Raw genomic sequence first — 26,396 nt, 5'->3', positions numbered from 1 at the left:
TTCCGCTTTTGTGTTTTTCGTTTTTTTTTCATATCATTTATTGAAAGTGTAGAGCCGTTCAATTTCGAAGAACACTTACTGGCAATCAATTTTAAACCCGTTTTAGTTTTAGGACAGTTGTCATTATCTATCTAAATTAAATGCAAATTTCAGAAGAATATTCACTTTCCACACAAATAGTTAAATTCTTATCAGCGTTAAACATGCGCAGAGTAATAAATTAGGAATTTCATTGTTTGAAGCTAGTAAAGCGTAAACATAGCTGCCGTTTCAATATCACTGGAGCTCACGAAATTTTCTCGATATCACTGTTTGATTTCTATTGTAAAAAACGCTGACAAAATAAGTGCGTGTTCATGACAAAAGCGCGAGCGTGGTGACGTACGTCAAATTTTGTATGAAACCGCAAGCGACAACTAAATTTTCTAAATGCCTCTTTACGTCAAAACACGGGCAGGGTGCGAGCCCAATCATGAAATATCAAACTTATTAAGATTTGTACGAGAGTTAATGTACAAGTACCACTTAGCTGACGATTTTATACGTGAACTCTTATACCCGTTTTAATAAGTTTGATATTTCATGAGTACACCAGCACCCTGTCCGTATTTTGATCTAAACACACATTTAGAACATTAACATATAGTGACATTGTCAGATCAGATCTCAAGTTCATTTTTGTGAAAGTGCAATGAAAATCGATATGCAACTTGAGTTACATTTTGATAACATTGACCTGGGTATCAGTTTAACTCTAGGATAATCTAACATTAGTATGGAATTTTATTTAATTTAGAAATATTGCTTGAATGGGCAGTGTCAATGACATAACGAACTCGCATGTAGATAAACGTTCCTAGTATTTTAGTACATCGTAACTTGATCTTGTCAACAAGTCTAGCATGACCACTGTGAGAATACCTACTTTACTGCGTCACACCTTTATCGACTTATATGGCACATGTTATATAGAAAATAATACGATATTCTGAAAACATTGAATTTAAAATTTAACCATACAAAAATTTCCATGCTTATGCTGGATGGTAAACGGGTTCTGTATAATAAGGTTTCAAATCCCATCCCATCAAAACCCATGTCACCACACTTTCAGTCATTTTTGCAGCATTATAAGTTTATAGTACTATCATTTTTAAGAACTTAGAACAGTTAACCTTAGAAAAAGAACTTAGCCCAGTGGTACGGAAAAAATATCAGATACTTGTACCACGCAGCAGAGTTCCAAGTGCAGAGATCTCTAAGGTTTGTCAACCTCCGATAGAAGATGTTACTAAAAGAAGATTATGTTTATCTTTACCTCAAGCGCATCTCTTTCAAAATGGCGGAGCTGCAGAGTAAGCTCGAGCCGGCGCTCGCGGTCCGACCAAAGCTCCTCGAGCGCACTGCGGGTACCACGCAACCGCTCTAGCGTCGATTCCACCGCCGCCGTACTCGCCGCCTCTGTTTCTCCGGATGATCTGTTACAACAATAAACGAGGTCTGAAATCATCTACTCACAATAAACTACAGAAATGAGATAAAATAGATAAATTAAACGTGTACACTGACTGTCCACAAGTTCAAAGACGCTCAACGTGCTATGGAAAGGGGTTTATTGGTTGTCTCTCTGAGGGACAAAATCCGTAACGAGGAAATCCACAGAAGTAACCAAAGTAACCAAGTAAGTATAAGTTATAGCTCAACGAATAAGCTAAGCTGAAGAAGCAATGTGTAGGCCATTTCCACTGCAGAGCCGATGGCCATTGGGGCAGAGTGTTCTGGAGTGGAGACCGCGTACAGCAAGCGCAGTTTGGGACGACCTCCAACCCGTTGGACTGACAATCTTAAGGAAGTAGGAGGAAGTGGGTGGATGAGGAAGGCGGAGGACCGTAAGTGGTGGTGCGCTCCCGGGAACGCATATGACCAGCAGTGTACGCAAAAAGAACTGATTTAAATTTAGGGTCAAGTCTGCATCCCCGCTTACCAGGACGAGACTAATATGTTACGGATGTCGCACAAAGGAAGCCACTGATATGACCTTCAGAGATAGCGAAGCGTCTTTATATGCGCTAAGAGCACCCACCTAAAGAATTCAAGTGTTTAAGGGGCCAATATAATCCCGTCTCTACTCCAGAAGTTCCAAGTTACCAAAAAAGTTAGTGCTTCCTCGTTTAAAATATGTATTCTTTGGTTTCGTTGATTGAGCTCTTAACAATGTTATATACCTACTAATATATCACTACCATGATTAATATGAAGATGTGTATTTAAAACCAGGTCATTGATACTTTGGTAACAAAAATATTTACACATTTAGAAACCAAGTATGTAATTACAGTGTCGCCATTATTGGTAAGTTACCTTATTTGCCAATGCGTTCAATTACATGCCACATCAACTGCGGTAAATACACACTAAATAAATCATGATACTCCTTACAATTTGCACAAATATATGTAAAATGTCGAAACGTTTAGCATACAAACCTCCATCGCAAACACTGCACCGGTGACTTATGCCTGTGCGACCGCCGATGATACTTGAGCATTTTATACAAAAATGATCATTTCATCAGGTACTAAGTTGAAAAGTTCGTTCACTAATCGTTAAATACTGTAAATGCTAATCTACTTAAAAAAATTAACACTGATACAGTCAGTAGCGCGCATCTTAAACCGGTGTTTAACACAGCTTAATCCTAACGTAGATAGGCACTTAAATTTCGTTTTTAATTCACTTTCCTAAGGAGGTTGAATAGGGGATGAAGTTTTAGAGTTAGAAATGTGGAAATTGGTGTTTTATAAATAAAGTCAATAATTTCATCGTTATTCCTTAAGCGGGTAAAATAAGGAACGAAAGTTTATGTTTGTTACAAAGTTATTGATGACTTATAAAAAAATTAGCCTTCAACCGTGACCTAGACTGCGATGCGTCTACTGTTATGTTACGGTCGGTTAGAACTCTCTTACGCGATGCTTCGAGGAGGCCAAGCAAACGGGTAATAAATACAAATCTATTGTATGCATAAGACCAAGACACAATTGACCATTCAGAAAGTGATGTTGGTAAATATAAGAAATTCGTCTTTTTGTCTCAAGATCTTGTATCCCAAATCCAAAGCAAAAATATGGTGCTTCTTTGACTAGGTAGACAATACAGTGCGAAGGTAATCAGATTCAAGACCAAGAGGTTCATAAATCTTTGAAAACGATGTCGTAAACGGAAGGGACAAATCGCCATATCCCGCCATTGTAATTTGTAAGGTAAGCCTTGCAATTAGTGACAAAACACTTTTTTTGAATGGAAAACCTTTATTAGTAACGATCAAAAGGACAGTGTGGGGTTTTCATTCCTTGTCTATTAGAGACAGATTCAATTTCAGTTAAACAATTGGTAAGATGCCTACCAATTTTTTCTCAATCAAACAATCAATGAAATATAAATATTTTGTTAGTATGAAAGGAAACAGTTTAGGCAGAAAGTATTGAGTTTTAATGTGTGTCGCTGTGAATCATTCAATAAAAAGAGGGCTCGACTCGTCAGACATGTTTCTGCGTATACGAGCGTCGTTTTTTACTGTGAAAGGTAAATCGTTGGACACATTTAATTAAATTAGTCAATATAAACGTAAATAGTGTTTGGATCTGAAAGCAGCGTTTGCAGACCCTCCAATAGGTGGACAAATGACATCAAGAGAGTGGCAGGGAGCCCCTGGATTTAGGGCCGCAAGATCGTGGCGAATGGAAGTCTCAACAAGACACCTGTGCCTAGCAATGAACGTCTATCGGACGACGGATCGAAATGTTGGTACTGATTACACAGAAATCTCTAAGCTTAAGTAAACTGATAGATAAAAATCGGTCAAGTGCCAGTCGAAATCGCACTGGAAGGTTTCCGTACCATCGTACAAGAAATAACACTTTTTTGATTTTCATGTCATTTTGAAATTTTCATTGTTTGTTATTATGGCGGCAATAGAAATACACGTTCTGTGAAATTTCCACTCTTTTACTCATTAAGGTTCACGAAATACAACCCGCTGACAGACAGACGGACAGACGGACGTACGAACGGACAGGAAGGCTTAGTAATAAAAAGGGTCCGGTCGCGCGGCACCCTCGGCTTCGGAACCATAAAAATAGATGCAAATCTTCACAGAATATTGTGGAAAAGACGCGATTTGTTTTATATCAATGGAATTGTTTAAATATTTTTTTCCAGGCAAATGAGCATAGAGTTGCACAGAATTTGGGTGGATAGGTATATTAGCGCGATTAGGAGATGAATATTTCGTGCGAGGACGTTTTCTAATGTCGCCGGAGCGCGGCATTCCTCACGCGTCGGCAGCCAATCGGAACCGGGAGATATGCATCGCTCTCGCGACTGCTGCATGCGGGACCGCAGCCACACTATATCGCTATATGCCATGCTTGGACTTGGACCTATCGCTTTTTAACCGGAAAAAAGGATGTTTACAATTTTTCAAGTCATAACTTCTTTAGTAGGTACCTTCTTTTTCTTCTTAGGTCTTATAGGATTTAGCCTGCGTAAGAATGAGATAGAATACATTATACAGTGTTTCCTATTATTTCATACTTTAGTTACCTAATATGTATCTAATGTACCTAATATGTATCTAATGTAATATATTATGTAGAATAAAGTGTAAATATTTTTTAAACTTTGTAACAATATTATAGTAAATAAACCTTAAATTATCCTAGCCCTGAGAATAATCTGCATTCGTCTTACTTTCGAAGTTAAGTTTTCTGCAGGTTTCACGATTAACGCGTGGTAACTGCACACGTTTTTTTGGCGGTGTTACTTTATTACTCCAATAAACCTGAACGAGTTTGAGTCATTCAGTAGAATCAGGTATCGTCAGGTTAGTTCCACTTAATGTCGGTGATGATTTGATAATGGGAAGATCTTCAGCAATGGAGAACGGAACTACCCAGTGGATACGCAAAATTCCCTCGCGATTAATGCAATGGAAGTAGGCTTTCACTATATAAGTACATTTTCCAATGAGTGCTCTCTTTGGCGCTAATACCCTACGGCTTTTTTCTGTAAAGATTTGAGTAAACAGGAACGAAGTATACGATAAAATAGCTCATCTTATAAAATGCCAAACATTCTTTCGATTCTCGCTACCGTTTGAGAAATAATTACTTTACGATTCATTAAAGTTTGTTTCTAAACATGTTGGAATTACGCAGTTTCTCTATGTAAAGAATTTAACGTACGCACTTGCTTAATGTGAACGCACTTAAATATTGCGTTATTATTTACTCGAAACTAGAAAATGGCAAATTCGCCACATATTTTAATAAACACTTATCGGTGCCTATTCGTACGTCACAGTTGTATTTTTAACCGACTTTAAAAAAGAGGAGGAGATTCTCAATTCGACTGTATGTTTTTGTGTTTGTTACGCGATTACTCCGCCAAAGAACCAATTTTGATGATTCTTTTTGTTCGGTAGTTCATACTTCAGAGGTCCTATTTTTGTTTGGTAAAGGTTTGATGAATATCTTCGAAGATGGAGAATAGAACTCCTCTTAGCTAAGTAAACAGTAGGTTTTTAACCAGGCATAGCATATTTTAATACACTGGGGCCACTGAAAATTGTAAAATAAAAAAAACAAAAAATAAATAAAAGCCGACTTCAATAACCACAAACACTAAAGTGTTGTTGTGGTTATTGAAGTCGGTTTATACATTTTTTTTTTTGATTTTTAGTTATTAAATCTTTGTAGGTACAGAAATTATTTAAAGCTCCGTAGACAATATATGACAATGTATTAGACACAATAACTACGCAGGTACGGACCTGGCGTCCCCTAGTCGTGCAATTATTTTAATTTTAGCACTAGACGCAAGAAGATGGAGTAGAAGACGTCCAATTTTCCAAAATTACCGCGGCTCCGTTATTGTCGTAAAGTGCTATTCACATAATTCGAATCAGCGTAAGATTTTAATTGTCCATTCAGGTTTTGAATGTTTTTAGCCCTTATTCTTTTGTTGAAAATAATTTTGTTTGAAGCAGTGTGCCTGTCTGGCTAGTTGAAATACAAAAGCAATTATTTAGTCAGTAAACGATGTCGCCAATGTCCCTTCAATAACTGTACTTGTCGTCAATAGCCGCTTAAAATATAGATAAGCTTGTTAGACAGTTCAGAGTGTTTATTAACAGGGCATAAAACTTTAATGGCATGCGGCCCATAAAAAGCTGCTCGCGACGGACAGTAGTCTTCGAAGAGCTGCCCAACAATTAGGGCTCTGTGGTTTTATGGGACGTTAAAACGCATCCATAGTGGATACTTTATATCCGGTTTTATAGGCGTCCAGGCGTGCAAGGGATTAAAATTGATTGTTGGACAGTCAATAGTCACCCAACCCAGTACCTACCGTATCGTAAATAGTACCTATCTACTACACACTTATTTGCTTTTGTGTTAACAGCGCGCGTTTGTTAAGTATTAATAACAAGATGGGATGTGGGTTATATTTCTAAAGCAAAAGCGAGGCTTTGTTGACTTTTTGTTACTTTTCTTTTTTTTTTGTTCTAGCGGGAGAAAAGAGCAGTCTCGCGTGGAAACATAACGTTAAATATTATGATATCGAAGTAGCGCACGACCGGCGACAGCATTGTCTGGAGCGGACGCCTGCTGTACCTACATCCAACGATACACGTAATTTATACTGCAAACATGTGCCCGGCGCACGACGGCATTGTCCACCCTTGTACCAATTAAATCGGTAATACAAATATCACACTAATATTATAAAGGCGAAAATTTGTGTGTATGTATGTTTGTTACCCTTTTTGGCTGAAATTCGAAATGGAGATAGATGATGATGAGTTTGACGTGTGTATCTGTGTATCTGTCTGTGGCATCGTAGCTCCTAAACTAATGAACCGATTTTAATTTAGTTTTTTTTGCTTGAAAGGTGGCTTGATCGAGAGTGTTCTTAGCTATAATCCAAGAAAATAGTTTCAGTCGTTTGAAAGTTATCAGCTCTTTTCCAGTTATTGTAACCTTCACTTATCGGGGGTGTTATAAATTTTTAATTTACACTTGTTGTTATTGTTTTTTCTTAAACTTTTCCAAAGAACGTCCTCGTCGAAGGTCGATAGCTGAGCCATAGCGGTAGTCAACATTATCGACAAATGAACGAACCAAATTAGCGACTATTAATGCCGGTTGCGACTAGCAATTCATTAGCAGGTGCGGTTCAGTGCGCGGTGGAGCATGCACTTTACCGTCCACCGTTATTAATGAGCCGCTACAAATAAAGAGCGAAATGTTAAAACGGGTTCCAAAGTTGATGGAATCGAAGATAATTTGATCACAAAAAGATTCACCTTCTAGTCAGTACCGTAAGATTAAAAGATCCAAAAATGTAATTTGTATGTGAAAAGAATACACGCAACTTCAAAGAGTTCCCAATCAATTTAAAGGTTTAAAGGAGTTCATAATCAATCTATGCGTGGAAAATAATGAAAGGTGCGTTAAAAGATTTTAACGATTAGCAGGAAATTACAATCAAGTATTAACTCCATGAAACCTGCTCTTTTACCGCCACGATGTTTATTTAACAGAGCACTTTCTAAGGGGAACAGTGATTTCGCGTGCCGAGAATAAAGTATGCGACAATATCATGTCAATCACGCTAGCCTACGCATAAAAACCCGTTATTAAGGACATAGATTTAATTTTTTCTGTCAAAATAGGTTCACTTTTCGAAGATAAGCACTGAACCATATACACACATTACTTAGATTCCACAGATACAATGACTTCTACGGCTACATATATTCTGAATCCAGCGACAAGAGACTTAAGTTTAATTTTAATCACAAATTATTTTAAAATTATTATCAACATCTTCATCGTCGTCAGGCTGTGGACTTACTGTTAGATATAGGTTCTGCTAAATTACATTTTTTCGTTTTTAATTGTAATTTTGTAAAATTGCAAACGCACGAAATAGATCAATATTTTATGGTCCGTATAAAGATCCTTTATGGAAGCTCTCAACGAGGTATTCATCATAGAGCTTTGAATTGGATTAAAGTTAATTTCGCAATAATTCCGTGCTTTTTGAATTTTAATCGATTTAATTTTACCCCAATGAGCAGCCCTTAAAACTCTTCGCGCTTTGCAAATGCCCTGTCTAGACATCGGATTACATTATGCTCCATCATGAAATATTAATTTGATGAATGCTCCAACTTTTGTTGATATTTTCCCGCATTTTCCCGATATTAATCCTAACTGATTAAAAATTAATATTTATTCCAAAATATTATACTAAATACTAACATGTGATTTTTTGGGATATAATTTTGATATTTCGTTGTGATTGGTTAAAATTATATTCGTTTTGCATTAGTGCATTTGAGCCAATAGTGAGTGAGTGTCAGCCAATCAGAGATGACTCAATGAGAGGGTGTCACTTTGTAGTTTTGTACTCATGCTCCTATATTTGCAACTAAATAAATTTCTTTTAGCTTGACAGTTGAAATGAACTGTCGTGAAAGATACTAGCAAAAATGTGTGAACGGATAATTATGAGTAGGTATTAGAGACCTTGAAAGATGGTGTAATCTACCAACTGACTTCCGATTCCCATACGCCTTATGCTATCACAATGCACTTACGAGGGCTTTCTCCATATCTAATGGCAACACGACAATAACATACAAGTGAAGACAATTGTTCCGCATCAATAATAATTAGAAGTAGGTAATTTCATGTAATTCACGATATGCTGCGAATTGCGGATGGGAAACACGCGTAAACGCGTAACTAATCGTCATGGAGTGCACCCATTGTTGAAGTACATCACAGTTCACATACGGCATAGTTTTACCTTTCTCAAAAAGAAAGCGAATTAATTATGTGCTATACGTCAAACAATTGACTTAATATTAAACGCTATACTTTAACCAACTAAATATTTCGACTGACGATCATAAGACGGTGGCGGGAAGTATGAGCGAGAACCATGTGTAATGGTATACCTACTCTCGAAAAGGCCTATGCCCAACCGTGGCCGCAAACACGCTTATTGGTTGTTCTATTCAGAATCGACACATGGTCCTCGCAGTTTAAGAATACATTATTCCTATAGCATCAGGAAAAATTATATCCCCCGATTATATCCACTGATGTCATACAAATCAGTGGATATAATCGGGGATATAATTTTTATCTACTGCCCATGCTAGCCGGGCAGGAGTGTTCCATTGACAGAAATATATGAAGAGTAATTCATATTGCTATTAATATACGCTTCACGTACCAAATATCTAAATTATCCTTGACTTTTAAACTCATCATTATATCTTTACTACTCATCATTATGTCTAACAGTAACAACGCCACAGTATAGATACCGGAACATTAATTTGCATCTTGTTACATTTAATAAAGAGCCTATTGTATAAATATTACTAAGTAGAAATTCTCAAGAAACGTTACCATAATCATAATATCACATTGCTATACAAGAATATAAGCACACAATACTTAGCATTGAAATTGTTGATTTCATTTCGGATGACGAATTTTGTATCCACGTGTAGCTCAATGGATCAGACTCGGTCGTTATAGTCTCGTTGTTGGAAAGAGCGAATATGCTTTTCAATAAGGTGAAATGATGCAGGGGAGCGTAAGCGAGGGAAGGCCAAGGGCTCTCCACTGTACAGAGCTGGGAGGGGAATGGCTACCATATGCACCTTTTTTGTCTGCTATTTTATGTTGGCGAAATAAGAGGAATTTTATGAGTTTCACGCGTTTGTCTCCATGCTGGTTTTTGGCATAGTAAATGGACTGACGGGACGGTTTGTATAGATGGCCAGAAGGACGGACGTATGACATAAGGGATGGATAGATCTATCCGACAGTTTAATGACTTACAACAGATGTATTAAGTAAACCTCATTGGTTGGGTTTCGATGAATTCTTGGCGTATAGATTGAGACTGAAGTCTAAAGATGGTGCAGGAAGGCAATCACAGAAAGAGAGCTTTATTGAGAGTTGATCCACTAAGTTGACCGATCATTCGTTAGATAAACCTTGACGAGTAGTTAGTAGACACTGGACTCATAGTGTTATAAATATAGAAGAATCCACTCGCGTGTGTAACCCCGACTAGTTTTGAACCCATCCGGGGTATATCGTAGAGAGTGATCAATATCTGATGATAGAGCAAGGTGGACGCCTTAATTTAGTCTTGTCATAAGACCTAAAAACTTAAACAGTTACCTGAATATTCAAGTCAAGGTAACATTCTCTGTGGATAATAGGTTTAATGGGTGGCTTTAGAAAACACCGTAAAATACTCGATAGATTTTAAGCTCCTTGCATAATAATCCGAAAATCGCAATCATACCGAAGCGAAATAACCGTGAGAAAGTTACGGTTGGCTATTTAGGTATCTTGCGTACAAATACTTTTATTATGTAAAGGGAATAATTACTTTTGAGGAGTGTTTGCCACTTCATGTTCCTGTTGTTGGTAATTGTCTTGTTAATTGTATCAATACAACTTTGTCCAAGGGCGCGATTACACTTGTAAGTTTTACTTACGTAAATAACTTACGTGATTAACTTACAACGCATTTACTAATGTAAACGCTCTTATACACGTAAGTAGGTACGTTTACATTAGTAAATTTGTTGTAAATTAATTACAAGCGACTTACGTGAGTACGAGTAAAACTTACAGCTGTAATTGCGGCCATACAATAGTTTTGCATCACGAGAGGAATAGCAAAAGTGTTGCCGGATTTGGATGATTTGTTGAGATATCATAAGAAACCCAATTATTTTCGTATTTTCATACAACTAAACCTAGTTCTCAATCAGTTTATAAGCAATTTGGGTATGATATGAAATAATACGAAATAAATCGCATATCTACTCATAACTCATCTAATTGGCACTGACTACTGCAGAATACTTTTACCCAAGAGTACATGTAACTTTATTCGCAAGCGGTATTTATTTTGCGGGTGCTCGAGACGAGTGTACCTACAACATAGCGATATAAATGTCCCACTAGATGCGGCGCTTTGTAATAAAAACATCTTCCAACGAACATCATCCGCTTTAGGCGCAGTACGTTTCTATATACATACATCCTACTAATATTGTAAACGCGAAAGTTTATAAATATGTATGGATGGGTGTTTGTTACTCTTTCACGCATAACTGGACGGATTTGGCTGAAATTTGGATTAACACATAGGCTACTTTTTATTCCAGTAAATCAATGAGTTTCCACGGGATTTTCAAAACCTATATTCACGAGAACGAAGTCGCGGGCATCAGCTAATTAGCTAATTACCTATATCTAGTCAAATATGATAACGTGAACAATAATTTAGTTATCGCACAAGTTTAAATTGGTTTAGTCCGCCAATCCCCACTTGGCCAGCGTAGCGGACTATGGCCTTAACCCTCTCCTGGTCTGTGCTCAGTAGTGGGCTGGCGATAGGTTGATCATGATGATGATGTTGCACAAATTTAATAAACGACTGGGAAAAATAAAAGGGAGTGCCATTGGCAGGAATGCAGACAGCGGACACCGATGTTTGTTGGAGCAAGTTATTATAAAGCGCCGCATCTAGTAGAACATTTACATCGGTGCTACAATATCAATAAAGTGTGGGGGTGGAGACTCGACGTACAGATCTCAGGCCCGCTCGCCCCAACCGACGATCGCCGGAAAAAGCGATTGTGAGACAATTTAAATCACTCGCGAGACCCATCAACTATTGTTGTCGACTTCCCGGCAAAGTGATGATCCCACTTTGGCGTCTCCGTCATCTAGTTGTATGCTATCAAATTGGCCTGTTATTTCTAGCCTTTGCATGACCTAATAGTATAGGTGACCTTTTTAGTTTTTAGCAAACGGTTTGAGATGTTTAGGGGACTAGGTAACTATAATCACTAGATCAAGCTCGCGACCGGGATGACCTATGGCCGTTTCAGGGATGTAATCTATCTCTGTACCAAATTTCGTCAAAATCAGACGATTTGTTGATATGTAACAGACAAACTAGACGATACCGTTTTCCATTAATAATATGGATACGAATTTTAAGTCTGTATGGACACAAGTGAGAGTTTATGAAAAAATTTCCCCTATAAAACAATACAGATTTGAAAGAACATGTTTACAGCAAGAGTTACAAGTTGATTATGAAATTCCATTTAGGAAATAATGCACGCCTCTCAGACTTCGGTATTGATTTGAAAATGGTTACAATTTTTCCGTAAGCCGTAATAAATCGATTTAGCATTCGACATTTTACCTTAGTACGTTCATAGCTATAAGCTTGTTAAATAGTTGTCCAAAATAAAAACGTGAAGCATTGGTACTCAAGTATGTCGACAAATTTTTAACAACCATCCGAAGGGGAGCATAAAACTCGATACAAGTGTAAATATTAACAAGGGCTGGCTGGGAGCAATTTGGTAGTTCCGTAACTCTGACTGTACAATACCTATGTATAAATCAATGATATTCTTTATCCAGGGACGGCTCTAGCCCATGTAGCGCCCAGATACAATATCCTGATGCCTTTTAGCAGGCACACGATCAAATGGGATATGTTTCCACCAGGGATCGAAATTCGATTGGCCTGTTTACTTCGTTTGCAATATGCCCCCGTGGACCCACGGTATATACGAGTGAAAAGGAAGTATATTTTTAAGGAAGGGCTTACAAGAGTAAAAAGGACACTTTTGTTGTTAATTCAAAGGCAGATATTTAATTTAAGAGAGAGCGCCGCACGCTCTTTTGGAGGCGACGCGAGCGGCCCTCGACGCCTTCTAAGGCACTGCACCCATATGCGCTACACATCTTGGATCACAGATAAAGCCCGCACTGTTTTATCCCCCAAATTTATCGTAGGTCTTATGTGCTATTACAGGATATTATGATTACAAAAACGTTCCCTCTTGGAAACATCGTAGTTATGAATTTGGTTGACAATATTTACACGATTGTGAATCAAAAATTTGGTGTGTTAGTGTAACAAAAATTCAAACTTTCGCATTTAGCATATTTCGCATTAGTAATATTAGCAGGAAATAGGATGGTTAAGTTCAATGGTAATACGGAAGAAGCAACAATTAAAAATTTAAATTGATTGCCTACTTACTTATAACTTTGTATTGTATAAGTAGTACTAAGTATGCAAAATTATTGTGATCTATCGTAGAAAATGGGTATCATAAATGTTGAAGGGTTAGCAAAATACCATTTTCGGATTACAGAATGAAACATCGTCCAGTATTTATTTCAAAAAACATGAGATACAAATTAGGCATGAAAATTTCTTCAAAATTAATAACCCCAATTTCATTCAATAGCAGAGTAAAATTAACCAGATTGCTCCTAGAACATACCCTTGCTGCAAACATTTGTGACAAGTACCACTAGACGGAATTTCAATAGAAACAAAACCACCTACAAATGTTAGGGTCCTCACCCCAATTCAATACGAAACCTAAATATTTGAACATGGCTATAGGTATTATATATATCCATATTAATTTCCATTGCAAAAGTGAGTGTGTCTGTCTGTCTGTCTGTCTGTCTGCTGAATGTTCAGGGATAGGCCATTTTAGACAATTTGGCACAAAGATAGATTGGCTCGAGGAAGGAAATAGACTATGTACTTTTTGTCTCGGAAAATCAAGGAATTCTCCCAGGATTTTTAAAAAACTAAAGCCACAGCGACATAATCGTCAATATAATATGTTACGGAGACGGGTATAGGCTATTTTTTATTCCGGAAAATCAAGGAGTATCCACAGGATTTTTATAAACCGAAACTTACGCAAACGAAGTTGCGTAAATCATCTAGTACTTTTATAAAACTGACGAATAAAGTAGACTTGTACTTAATTCATATTAAAAGACCTGTGAGTAGGTACTTATTTAAAGCTATTCAAATGTATTTCTTGAACCTGCATACCTACTATTCTAATTGTTTCAAGGGCTAACTTTAATAATAAATTATAATATGGATGCACATAGAATAAGTAAATAATGTAATAGGGTTCAACCTTTGTTATAAAACTACAACCTTACAGTTTCAATCTTAATATTAAATCACCAAAAAATCATATCGTTTATTTATTTTCAAGAGATCAATTGTAATATTCAATTCGATTTACTTGGCGCGAAACCACGTAAGAGTGCGGTAGCGAGAAAACGGTATACGTCGCTCCGCGGTCTTACCCGATGGTAAACTGCGCGACTCACAAGCCATAGAAACTTGCAGTGCATTGCAACGGATGCAACTTGGCAACCTGGCATGAAATCGCTTTACTCCTATGGTCAACATTACAATTACGTCATAAAATTTATCAAAATTAACAAGCCCCTCTCTTTTTTTCTGGTGCTGGTCGGTGAAGAAATAAATTAAAAATTTACAACACCCCCGACAAGTGAAGGTTACAGTAACTAGAAAAAAGCTGATAACTTTCAAACGGCTGCACCGATTTTCTTGAATGATCTGTGTATCTGTCTGTGGCATCGTAGCGCCTAAACGAATGAACCGATTTTAATTTACTTTTTTTTGTTTGAAAGATGGCTTGATCGAGAGTATTCTTAGCTATAATCCAAAAAAATTGGTTCAGCCGTTTAAAAGTTATCAGCTATTTTCTAGTTTTCTTGTAGAAAAGAAGGTCAGATAACCCTTAGGTTCATAATATTCAAGTGTCAATTGACAAATGTCAAGCTGTCAAGCTGGCCTTTGCCTAGATATACATAATTATTTGTTTGAAAATTATTTGTCGGGGGTGTTGAAAATTTTTAATTTACACTTGTATAATTTAGATAGGAACGCGCAAACGTCGTGATTTGTCATATCCATATACAAATGCTAGTAGCTAATCACGTAATCTTATCTTGGGTGTCTAGTTTTTAACTTGAAAACTTATACTAAGGGCTCAGGACAAAAATAAAGCTTGGAAGAATAGCCCGCATAGTGAAAGGCTTGATAAGGGCATGAAACTCCCAGTCATCCTGTAGTCTGGCGCCAGTGGTAGAGCCACTTATCCTCTTACGGTAAACAAGTCGGACAGGAGCTGAATCATTGTACACCGCAAGCAAATGACTACATTACTAGTAGTAACCGAGAAATAAATTAAAACCATTAATATTAAGAGTTTAGCTCAACGCATACCTACGGAGCGAAGTGGATCCGAGGCGCAGCGTCTCTGATAACAACACACTTTGACACACAGTTGTAATTGGTATAATGGAAACAAAACACGGAGGAAACTGATGGACTCAACTTTGAAGGTGTGCGTTGCGCCTTAAGGTAAAACGTTCGGTCTGTTACTTTTATGAATACACCATCATTGATGACCAATTCATAAAAGAATTATAAAACTACAGAATAAATTACGAAACTGCTTCAATATCTCAATATTCCATCACAGATTCATCAACGGAAAGTTATCATTGTAGCTTAGTAAGGAATTTTAGAATTTGCCTCAAGTCTGTCGCAAATCAATCAGTCGTATTCAGTTGTTGTGAGCAATGCGAGACACGCGTAAAAGGAACTGCAGGCAAAAACTAGTTACAGTTTTTCCTCTTCCGGCGACATGTTATTTTTAGCTTACAATTCGACGTTAAGCATCGATAACAGACGACGAAAATTCAAATAAAATGATGCGTAAGAAGATTTTCTTTGTGCTATACTAATAAAAACTTTTAAAATATTGACCAATTAGTCATTTAACATGGCTAATATTCTTTAAAAAAAAAAACTATGAATAAAAAATATTATAACTACTTCACAAGACGGAGCGAATGTTGAAGTTTTTATCTACCATTAATTATTACCATAAACTAATGCATTTAGTTCACTTCCATGACAGACGGTTAAAGTTAATTTACAGTTACCGTTAAACTATAAACAATAAAAACTGTTCAAGCACGAGTCGGACTCGCACACGAAGGCGTCCGTACCTTCGTATAAGATGTTTCAAACCAGTCTAATAAAAAATAAAATTGCTCTAACAGCTGTACAACTTTGCAAATTAATGATGGATAATGCCATCATATGATTTAATAAACTTATATTTGGTTTTAAACACTAATTTTTAATTTTATTTCGATGTAACTACAATTCATGGTTGTCGGATTTTTTCTTTTACTTGTGTTATAAGACATTGCTGCCTGCCAAATTTCATGCTTCTAGGTCAACAGGAAGTACCATATAGGTTTTAATTCCCCCAAATTGACACTACCGAATTGATCCTATAATTGTTTCTTTTCTCCCTCTTGATGTACGGAAACCTTAAAAGTCGGGTTTTACAAGTGTCAGTATTCATCCAAAGTTAACAAACTGTGATATATTGTGCAACGATTAAGCTATTATCGACGATCAAATTTAACTGTAACTGCGATGTAACTTTAACTTTGATATGCAACTGGGCCGGAGTAATCGCCACATTTTGGCACAGGCTATCATTAAGTCTGACCTTTTAAGGAATATGTTTATTTTAACATTCTGTATTGGTAAAAAAAAAAAAACTACCGGACGTTAGAGGACATTGCTAATCTAATCTAGATACATTTTAATCAACTGCGCATTTGTTTTACCAAGTATCGGCAGTCAATTTTACTTCTTTTAGTTGCAAGTGTTCTTGCGCAATCAGTATTTTGTAATAAAAAAAGTCTCCTTGCTGTGAACATTTAAGATTACCTATTCACTACAAAACGAAACTGTTATGTGTTCCGAAACATTAAAAAAATTACTTGAATAAGGTAAAGCTTAAAGTAAAAAAAAGTCTCAAAATCTAAAATTTTACTATAAGCAAAATTCGACTTCTATAGAGTTTGTGCCAACTTGATTCCAGATCTTGGTTGATTCTATAATCAACAGAGTTACTAAGACCTTCAATAGTGACAATAATTTTTGTCAAAGCCCAAGAATTTTCAGGAATTTTTGCTGAATGCATTATATGGTTTGGCAGCAAACATGATTTGACGTAAACATGATGACGCGTTGAAGAACTAGTTTTTGATGCCGAACTCTTTCGAGATGCATAGGTACATGAAACAATTTGCTTTTGATCGGTCTCCAGCAGAATTGCGTGTTAGGTATATTTCCACTGAAAATATGTACACATTGTATGTACACATCACGGTATATTGCATGTTATTTGTTTGTGCGTAAACATGGGTAGAATTCCAGAAATAAGAGCGTATTTAATAACTTTACAAAGTAATCTAGCTAAAAGGGCTGACTAACCTTAGATACTGCAGCAACGCTTCGCCGTGGGTAATTTAAAAAGCACAAGTGTCGATCAAAGCGGCCTGATGTTGCGCATCGCTTCGTCACCGCTTGTCTGAGCGCTCGTCGCACTGCTTCAAGGCTTTCATCAGTCACGCCAGTGACACCAACGTCAACATTTCGCAGCGTCTCCCGCAATTTTAATAACTTTACAAAATAACCTAGCACTAAAGAGTCGACTAGCCTTAGAATATAGCTCCTGCAGCAACGCTTCGCGTTGGGCAATGGTAGCAGCACAAGCGACGAGCGAAGCAGCGCTATGCTACACGCAGCTTCGCTACTGATTGTTCGAGCGCACGCCGCGCTGCTTCGGGGCTTTCATTAGTCACACCGGTGACACTAATGTTGCCAATTCAGAGCGTCTTCAGCTATTTTAATAACTTTACTAAAAACCCAAGCATAAGAGAGTCGACTAACCTTAGATCCTGCACCAACGCTTCGCCGTGGGCAATGATAGTAGCGCAAGCGACGAGCGAAGCAGCGCGATGCTGCGCATTAGTCACATCGGTGACACCAAACGCCGCAACTTTAGAGCGTCTCCAGCCATTTAAATAATTTACAGAATAATCTAGTCTAAGAGAATTGACTAACCTTAAGTCTTGCAGCATTGCTTCGCCGTGAGCAATGGTAGCAGCACAAGCGTCGAGCGAAGCAGCGTTATACTGCACGCCACTTCGCTACTGATTGTTTGAGCGCACGCCGCGGATCTTTCATTAGTCACACCGGTGATACCAAACCTACCATTTTGGAGCGTCTCCCGCCATTTGAATAACTTTACAAAGAACCTAGTACTAAAGAGTCGACTAACCTTAGGTCCTGCAGCAACGCTTCGCCGTGAGCAATGGTAGCAGCACAAGCGTCAAGCGAAGCGGCGCGATGCTGCGCGCATTGTTCGAGCGCCCGTCGCGCTGCTTCGGGGCTTTCATCAGTCACGCCGCTAGCGCCGCCACCGCCACTCCGAAGCGTCTCCAGCCATTGTAGTAACTGTACAAATGAAATTAAATAGTTGCCAGAATTTTTTATCGAAATCCGAAATACACGAGGAAAATAATTTCAAGAATAGAATATAGAATGCTTGCCTCGCTAGCTAATATTGGTAACTACCTTTAAAAGAAGAGTAAATAAGTTAATTCTAGGCGAACGCGCTCCACCTTAGAGTGCAAGCCTATTTTTAAAACCTATCCATACATACATACCTAAATCTAAATTATAAATAAATATGTATATGGAAAGGATGCCCTAATAAGGTGGCGGGGAGCGGGTGGATGAGGAAGGCGGAGGACCGTGTTTGGTGGCGCGCTCTTGGAAAGGCCTATGTGCAGCAGTGGACGCATACAGGCTGATGGATGGATGGATGGATGGATGTATATGGAAAAGTTATATACCTCTTTTTCATGCGTGTAGAGTAAGACAGCGAGATCTAGCCGTCTTCTTCGTCTATCGCCCCTAGCTGCAAATGCGGCCACGTGTGCTTCTAATTCCCGCGCCACGCCTAAAACTTCTTCGGCGTCGCATTCACCAGATCTTGCCAGCTCTTCTGCTGCCGCTAAAAGCTTCTCGGCGTTTGTATACGTATTCTGATAAAAGGGAAAAAGTTTTTAGTATTTCTGCGTTACATATATAACTAGCTTATGAATACAACTCGTTCGTGTGGACTACTCAAATTTCAAACCCCCCTTTTACCGCCTTAGCAGTTGGTTTTCCAAAAATCCTTTCTTACGGGGTTTCAACGTCATAATAGCTTTTTCTCCAAATTTTAGCTCCATCCGTCCAGTAGTTTGAGCTGTGCGTTGATAGATCAGTCAATCAATCAGTCAGTCAGTTTTCCTTTTTCAGCTTTTGCTTTTATATAGTTAGTCTAACATCGGAAGATCCTTTGTAACACTTTAAGCTCAGAGTAAGCATATATTACTCCATACAGAAATTCGACGAAGCAGACTAGACAGAACAATCGTGCAGTAAGTGGGGGACAAAGGAGTGACCCAAACTGGCTTACATAGCGCCATATATTTAAGGGCTGTCGTGGTCGTCATTTAACACCACATCAAAGAAGACGTAGGACTGCTGTCTCTCTTTACACTGTACTATAGTTGTCAATTTTTTACCACTTACAATAATATTTTCGCTTGGTTTATTTTTTATGTTCTTATTTTAATCACCAAAAGATTAGCAAGACGATGAATAAAAATTTTATATTGTAAAAAAACCGCTATTTTACTTTAAACAAACATATAATTATAAGATTGCAAATACATTTTAAAGGCGCAACGTACCTGTGCAACATTTTCGAAGTGTTCATGAGATTTCTGGTATGTCCTAGCCTTGTGGAGATTCTTTCCAATTCCTGTGTTTTTCATCAAGAACTTCTCACCATGGTTTCCTAGCCAATCCAAAACCTAAGACAAATTATAAGCTACATTAATTTTTATATTGAAAAAGGATACCAATCAAAGCCGACCTCCCATGCGCAGTGGTGTGCGCTATAAGCAGCAGGTCCCAGGTTTGATTTTCGACCAAGGCAATTTGGAATATTACAATTTCAAAATTTTCTCTGGTCTGGTCTGATGGTAGGCTTCGGTCGTGGCTAGTTACCACCCTACCGGCAAAAACGTGCTACCAAGCGATTTAGGGTTATGGTACAATGCAGTGTAGAAACTGCCATGAATAAAAACTGCCATACCCTTTCAAGGTTAGCCCATTTCCATCTTAGACTGTATTACCACTTACACGAGGTAAGATTGCAGTCAAGGGGTAACTTACATATGAATAATGAAAAATAAAAATAAATAGAGCTCCCGGGGGGGGTAGGGCTCCCGGAGAGTACGGGGTAGCTTTATTAGGTAGTGGCAAGTGGACACCAACCTGTCTACAGTCCTCCTTGTACAGGAGCAGCGCAAGTCGCTGGTGCAGCTTGAGCCGCGCCTGGTGGTAGCGCGACTCGAGCGCCCGGTGATGGCCGAGGATTTGGTGGATGACGGCCAGCACGTGGTTGGCACCCGAGCTGTAGTCCGCGGCAGGGTCGCCTCCACTGCCTCCCGCGGAACTTACGGAGCCTTCATTCTGCAGGAATGATTAATTTCTTAGTAAATAACTCCAAGTCCTCTGATCATTATTGGTAAGTAGTAACCAATAATGCTATACATAACTAGTGACCCGCCCCGACATCGCACGGGGGCAATGTAGATTATCGTAAATTAAGAAATTATCAAGCATTCTCTCTTATCGAGAGTTACATTTTCAGTTTCATTTGCCGTGGAGACCATGGGGCCATGGAGTCTTGGTGCTAAAAGAAATTTGCGAGACATTTAACCGAGATTAGCTTCATCGGATGACAGAAGGGCTGGCTCATTTTTTGCACAACGGATCAGCCTGGCTGTCCAGCGCGAAAATGCGGCCAGTATTCTGGCCACCATTCCACGCGCACATACAGACAGCGGGAAGCGACTTTATTCTATACTATGTAGTAAATTAGAGATTTAAAAAGCATTACTAATTTATTGACGGAGCGAAGCGAGGTCTCCGATTCTACTTGGGTGAATTTAAATACTACTCTGTCTGCCCGTCTGTCTATGTCAGTCTTATAACTTCTTAACATACTAGTCGTCAGATGAATTAATATAACAAAATAGACTCACCATGTCTGCGGGATCTGTCTGATGACAAACTTGCACTAAATGGTCAAGTTGGTATAGCAGTTTCTTACTTGTTGAATGAACCTGTATACAAAATATGTAATATAGCAAGATTTTACATGTTTAAACAAATGGAATACTCTAAGGATTGAAACACATGACCAACATCCAATGGAGCCGGACGAATCAAGATTCGTCACCAATCAAATGGTTTCAATTGTTACCATATCTCAATAGATATGGGCATTTTTTGTCATAAAACGCGTATACAAAACGATAGTTTGAAACCAACCTCACTAATGCAAATGTAAATCAGCCTTATAAGTCATCTCAACTCAGTATACGCATGTCACATATGCGGTCCTACAGCTGCCTGCGTCTCTGCGCCTGACATTACTAATGCCAATGTAAATTAGCATTAAATATCGGCTCATCTCAGTTTATGCCTGGCACAAATTGTGTTTGTACAGCTGCCTCAGCGCGTGTTGCTCGAAAGCGGGTCTGTGCAGGGCGGCGCGCCCGGCTTTCCCGTTACTCTAGTGGACCACAACCGACAGGACGGCTGAACGCTCCTGCGGACCTACGAGTAACTGATGCAGCCGTCCTAAGGAGTCGACTCACCTCAGTATACGCCTGGCACATGTGTTCATATAGCTGCCGGTGCCTTTGTGCGTGTTGCTCGAGAGCGCGCGGGTCTGCGCAGGGCGGCGCGCCCGGCCCGCCCGTCGCCAGCTGCAGCGCCACGGAACACTGCGCGCCCCAGCCGCCCACCGCACTCGCGTACGCTTCCGCCTTGTGGTGGAACACAACCGACAGCGATAGCACAGCGGAACGCTCCTCCAAACCTGCGAATCACACTAATATTATAAAGGCGAAAGTTTGTGTGTATGTTTGTTAGTCCTTCACGCAAAAACTACTACACAGATTTGACTGAAATTTGGTATGAAGGTAGATAATATCCACCGAGTTTTTGCTGCCTCTTCTCAGTAGAGAAGGCATTCTGAACCAGCGGTAGATGCATTTGACAAAAGTACTTGTAAAGCTTGTGCGAATGAGGCTAATAAGTAGTATTATAGTAACCTAAACTTATAAACATACTTATACCTTAAAATCGGTCCATTGACTTATCTTATTTTAAAGTTAAGAGATTTATTGGCCGACACATTGATCTTGTATTGTTCTTTGTAGTTTATCTAAATAAAAATGTTTCTATTCTAAAAGCAAACTAATGCTAGCGATCTGGTTACTCCCTGTATATAACAACCTGCAGAAAGCTGTTTGTAGGCGCGTTCGAGGCGATGCGCGAGTGCTGTTATTTGCGGTTCCGCGTAGTGTCTCTTGTCGGCAAGTCTACGCGCAGCGGCCGTCACGCGCGCTACACTCGGCCGTCCGCCGCCCGTACAAGCGGCTGCGAACCTGGTAAATATAAAATCTTTATTATTATGTGCAACTTTATGGAAAAACTAGCCGAATTGCTCTGGCTTCGCACAAGAGAGCCTAGAAGGCATATTTTTTTTAATTTATAGTCTACCGCTTGGCTGAAATCAGAACTGCTGGTAAGTCATGATGCAGCCTTAGATGAAGCGCGCGTGCTTGAAGATGCATATTCACTCTTGACTTGAAGATACCGATATTAAAATTGGAGGAGAGAACTAGGCAATTCGAATTCAAGACGAGGAGGCAATGTTTCCTATATTGTGTCCGTGGAAGTTTGACAAGGTATGGGTGCAGAGCCAATGTCTTTCAACAAGTTCAAAGTTTAAAACGCAAACTTATTGCAAAATAATTTATTGTGCTAACGTTATATAAAAAGGAATATTAAAATGATAAGAAAGCTTGGGAATGAGTTAATGGTAAAAAGAATATATGACTGAGTTAATTGCGACTTGTGGGCTCTTATACCAGGGCGCATTTGGAACCCTCGAAGCTTTAGTTTTAAGTTTACGAATTCTCAAGGAAACAGGGCGTGAATTTTAAGAAAAGGAAACGTTATTTCCTGTTGTAATCTACGATTACATAACATAACCCGAATGTTATTTTGCTCGCTATTCATGGAAATAAACCTCCACGTGACAAATTCGTAAACAAACGCCCCCTGACATTGGGTTGGAAAACTTTACCCATTTTCTTGAATAAACAGAGTAATATCTGGAACAACATGAAGGCGTCCGAGTGGGTTTTCAGGTTTTGTTATAAGGTTTTGTTGCATACAATTCGGGACTTGTATATAAGCTTTAAACCATTGGCAAACAACCATTGTCCAGAGTCTACCGACTCTTGCTGACGTCAGTCTAGAGGGTTTTTAATGGTTTTTAATAGAAAAGCTTTAAGCTATTGTTTACAGACACACTTAGAGTAGTTCTCAGCTTAGTGCAGTGAAATACTAAACCGTAAGTTAGCGCATACCGTTCTACTGAGATGGCTTGTGAGGTAGGACGCGTATTGATGAATGACAATTGACGTAAAATATAAGAATTTCAACGTCACTGTCACTTACCGCAGTCTGAATCATACGGACCCCACCTCACGTACCGTCTCAGTTAAGCGGTATACCTATAGTGAACTGAGGAACGAAGACGTTTCGATAGTTTTCGTATTGCATTTATGTCGTTTTGTGTTGGTTTTTGGGGTGTTTACAAGATGATACAAATCCTAATAATTAAAAACACGTCAGCCCTACCAAAACAAGTACTTCAATCCGAAGTTGCAACATGGCTGCTTGCGCAGGTCATATACTAAGGACACATAAGCCTGTGAGAGATATTTTTGTGCAATGCGCAGTCAGAAAACGCGTGTTCAAGATTGGACTACTTGTTTTGATATAACACCACGTCGATACAAGATGGCGGGCTCAAAACAGATGATGTGTTTGGCAAAGTGTGATTGTCAGATGAAGATGTGAATGGCATGTATGAACGTCCCCAACGCTAGCACTCTATCTAGTCGCGCCTAAAGAAGTTTAGCTTTTAAAATTTCTAGATTTGATGCACATACAAACAGCATTGCAGAATTCAATTAATAATATTATGTATTATTGCTACTTAACGACTTGAAAATTTCAACATGCTTATGTTTGAATTTAAAATTTCTTTGTGCTTCGTTTTATAAGTCTCGAACGGATGTGTTATATAACCAAAACAGTTTATTTTATTTCATATTACATAGTTATAATGCCTGGCATGTGTTGCAATGACTCTTTGGACGAACGACTCACGCATCACGTGTTGATGGTTCTTAAGTATGGGTTGCCTGAAAGAGATCACTACAGTGATAAGATTGGCCTTTGTTTTTAAGTCCAACTTGTTTTTTAATCCTTGTCATGTATTAAGCAATAAAGTTGTTTAAATGAATAAATTGGTACTACGCAAGTCCCAACAGCAACTGTAAATAGTTCCATCGCAATCGGACTAATGGTATAGTACCACATAAGGGACAAACAAACAAAAAAATATATCATCCGCTTGTAGGAAACAATGTTTTATATTAAATTTTCAATCAATAAAACATTGCCAGCCAGTGTATGAAGAAGTAATTAAAAATTAGTAAAAGGAAATCCCTTTAGCAACAGTAAAGATTTAATTGACTCTGCATTAACTAAAAAAAATGTATACCTTGTCAGTTTCTTAATAATCTGGATTTCACTACTGCAACTACATCCAGTTCCTTTTATAATCGAAACCACTTATATTTTACTGATCTAATATCTGATAACTAGTCAGTATTTATAAATACCATTCTTGGCTAAACAAGGCGTTTCTTTAATATATCAACTTATGCAAAGAGCCAGTTAGGGTCAGACCTTCATTATTTAATATACTAATTGTTTAATAACAATGTTGCTAAGTAACTTATTGACAGATTACAAACAGATTGATTAATTTTAGTCGTTAATATATATGGTATATGATGGCAGACAAGAAATGAAAAAGAAAACATTACATATACATTCGAACATACATATCGCGTATTTGTGTGTGAGTGTATGTGTGTGTGTCTTTCAGGTAATACAAAGAAAATAAATTTGTATTTACCGAGCATGCTCTTCCTGAAGGCGTTTGGCTGCGGCGCATGATCGGCCGATCTCTACGTAAGTCGCGAGGAATGCCGTGCGATGATTCACTATCCATTCCAGCATCTAGATGAAAATACCTATTAGTAATCTTAATCATAAAGAGGATTTTGGAGCTGGTGTAAAGGTGCGTACTGACTAGGAGCTCTCTTGTAATGTAACAGCTCGGATTTGAGCGTTACATTGATAACTACGCCAAGCCGAGCTTTAGATTGCGCAGTTTGTTATCAAATCCATACATCTTTGAACATTTCTGTGGTGAATGAACGTTACAAAAGCGTGTTCCTCCGGTCAGTATGCACGTTTATAAAGATACATTTTTGCAAATTTATTTCTAGTAGCTCTATGTTCTCTCTTTCGTAATAAGATTAAAAAGTCCACGAAATAAATTTTTACAAGAAAGTAACACCCGTATTCAGACCGTTACTATGAGAGGTCTTATAGTGCGCTCGAAAGCACATTGTCCGTTCCACCAATCAGATGACTGTATCACGTCAATTTACAATGATCTGATTGGTGGAACCTACACTATGCGTTCGAGCTTACTGTGAGACCTCATAGTAACGTTTGTGAATACGGCCGTAAGAGTGAGAGAGTTCCGTGAAAGCTGTTGAAATTTCACTGTTACTGTACCATTTTAGTCGAACTCAGTTCGGACTAAATAGCACAGTGTTAGGTCGTTTTGCTTGGAAATGAATTTAGATTTGTATTCAGTAGACCAAAAACCTCCAGATTAAAGAAAAAAAAATTGGTTGTCTGTAAAGTCGGTTTACTGACGATAGTTGAACGTGACAACAAAGGCCGATTGTGCTTCTTTGTCGCTCGTTCCGCGCTCTCGCTTGCACTTCAAGCCTTACATGGAACGCCTCAGAGCGAGGTAACGCCGCATAAGTCATGTTTTTTTGTGCGTGCAGCCGGCTCTATCGAATTATAAGACGTTGTCACGTCAAAAGTATTTTAATCAGAATTGTACACTGTTGTGTTCACCAGCTCCTCACTTTAAATATCGATACCTAAACGTTACTTCACTAATGTACGTGCCTGTTGCATCCAAAATATTTAAAAAGAAAAATTAAATTCAATGCATTCACACTTGATACCTTTTCGCAATCCTGTTCAAATAGCCTGAGTTGAAAGCACTGGTCGAGTTGCATCTTCTTGTGTTGCCACAGTTTATGGGCGTGGGCGTGCGCCGAACGGACGGCCGAGAGTTGCGCTCGCAAGGCGGCGGGCGAACCGCAGTGGAACGCGGCTTCCGTAGCCGCGCCGCCGCTTGCCTCCGCGCATGCCGCTGCGGCGGATTCCAGCCGTTGAACTACGCGTTCGCCTGAGAAATATCGATAAATCTTAGAACCTAG

At 38.7% G+C, this 26,396-nt stretch overlaps 1 protein-coding gene across 7 annotated transcripts in view; it reads right to left on the bottom strand.

The window, feature by feature from the left end:
- LOC123880464 (kalirin) overlaps positions 1-26,396 on the bottom strand; it is a 110,786-nt gene that overhangs the window by 77,907 nt on the left and 6,483 nt on the right. For all 7 annotated transcript variants that reach the window (XM_045928591.1, XM_045928594.1, XM_045928593.1 and 4 more), the window contains 10 exons: positions 26,139-26,365; positions 25,001-25,104; positions 22,234-22,385; positions 21,591-21,814; positions 20,973-21,053; positions 20,200-20,397; positions 19,611-19,733; positions 18,723-18,914; positions 18,146-18,321; positions 1,319-1,478 (listed from right to left, as the gene is read on the bottom strand). In XM_045928591.1, coding sequence (XP_045784547.1) covers positions 1,319-1,478; positions 18,146-18,321; positions 18,723-18,914; positions 19,611-19,733; positions 20,200-20,397; positions 20,973-21,053; positions 21,591-21,814; positions 22,234-22,385; positions 25,001-25,104; positions 26,139-26,365 — 1,637 coding nt within the window. The remainder of the gene's footprint in view (positions 1-1,318; positions 1,479-18,145; positions 18,322-18,722; positions 18,915-19,610; positions 19,734-20,199; positions 20,398-20,972; positions 21,054-21,590; positions 21,815-22,233; positions 22,386-25,000; positions 25,105-26,138; positions 26,366-26,396) is intronic.

The sequence above is a fragment of the Maniola jurtina genome, chromosome Z (assembly GCF_905333055.1).
Source record: "Maniola jurtina chromosome Z, ilManJurt1.1, whole genome shotgun sequence".
Classification (NCBI taxonomy): Eukaryota; Metazoa; Arthropoda; class Insecta; order Lepidoptera; family Nymphalidae; genus Maniola; species Maniola jurtina.
The sequence above is the reverse complement of the archived record's forward strand: the minus strand, read 5'-3'. Positions and strand labels throughout refer to the sequence as shown.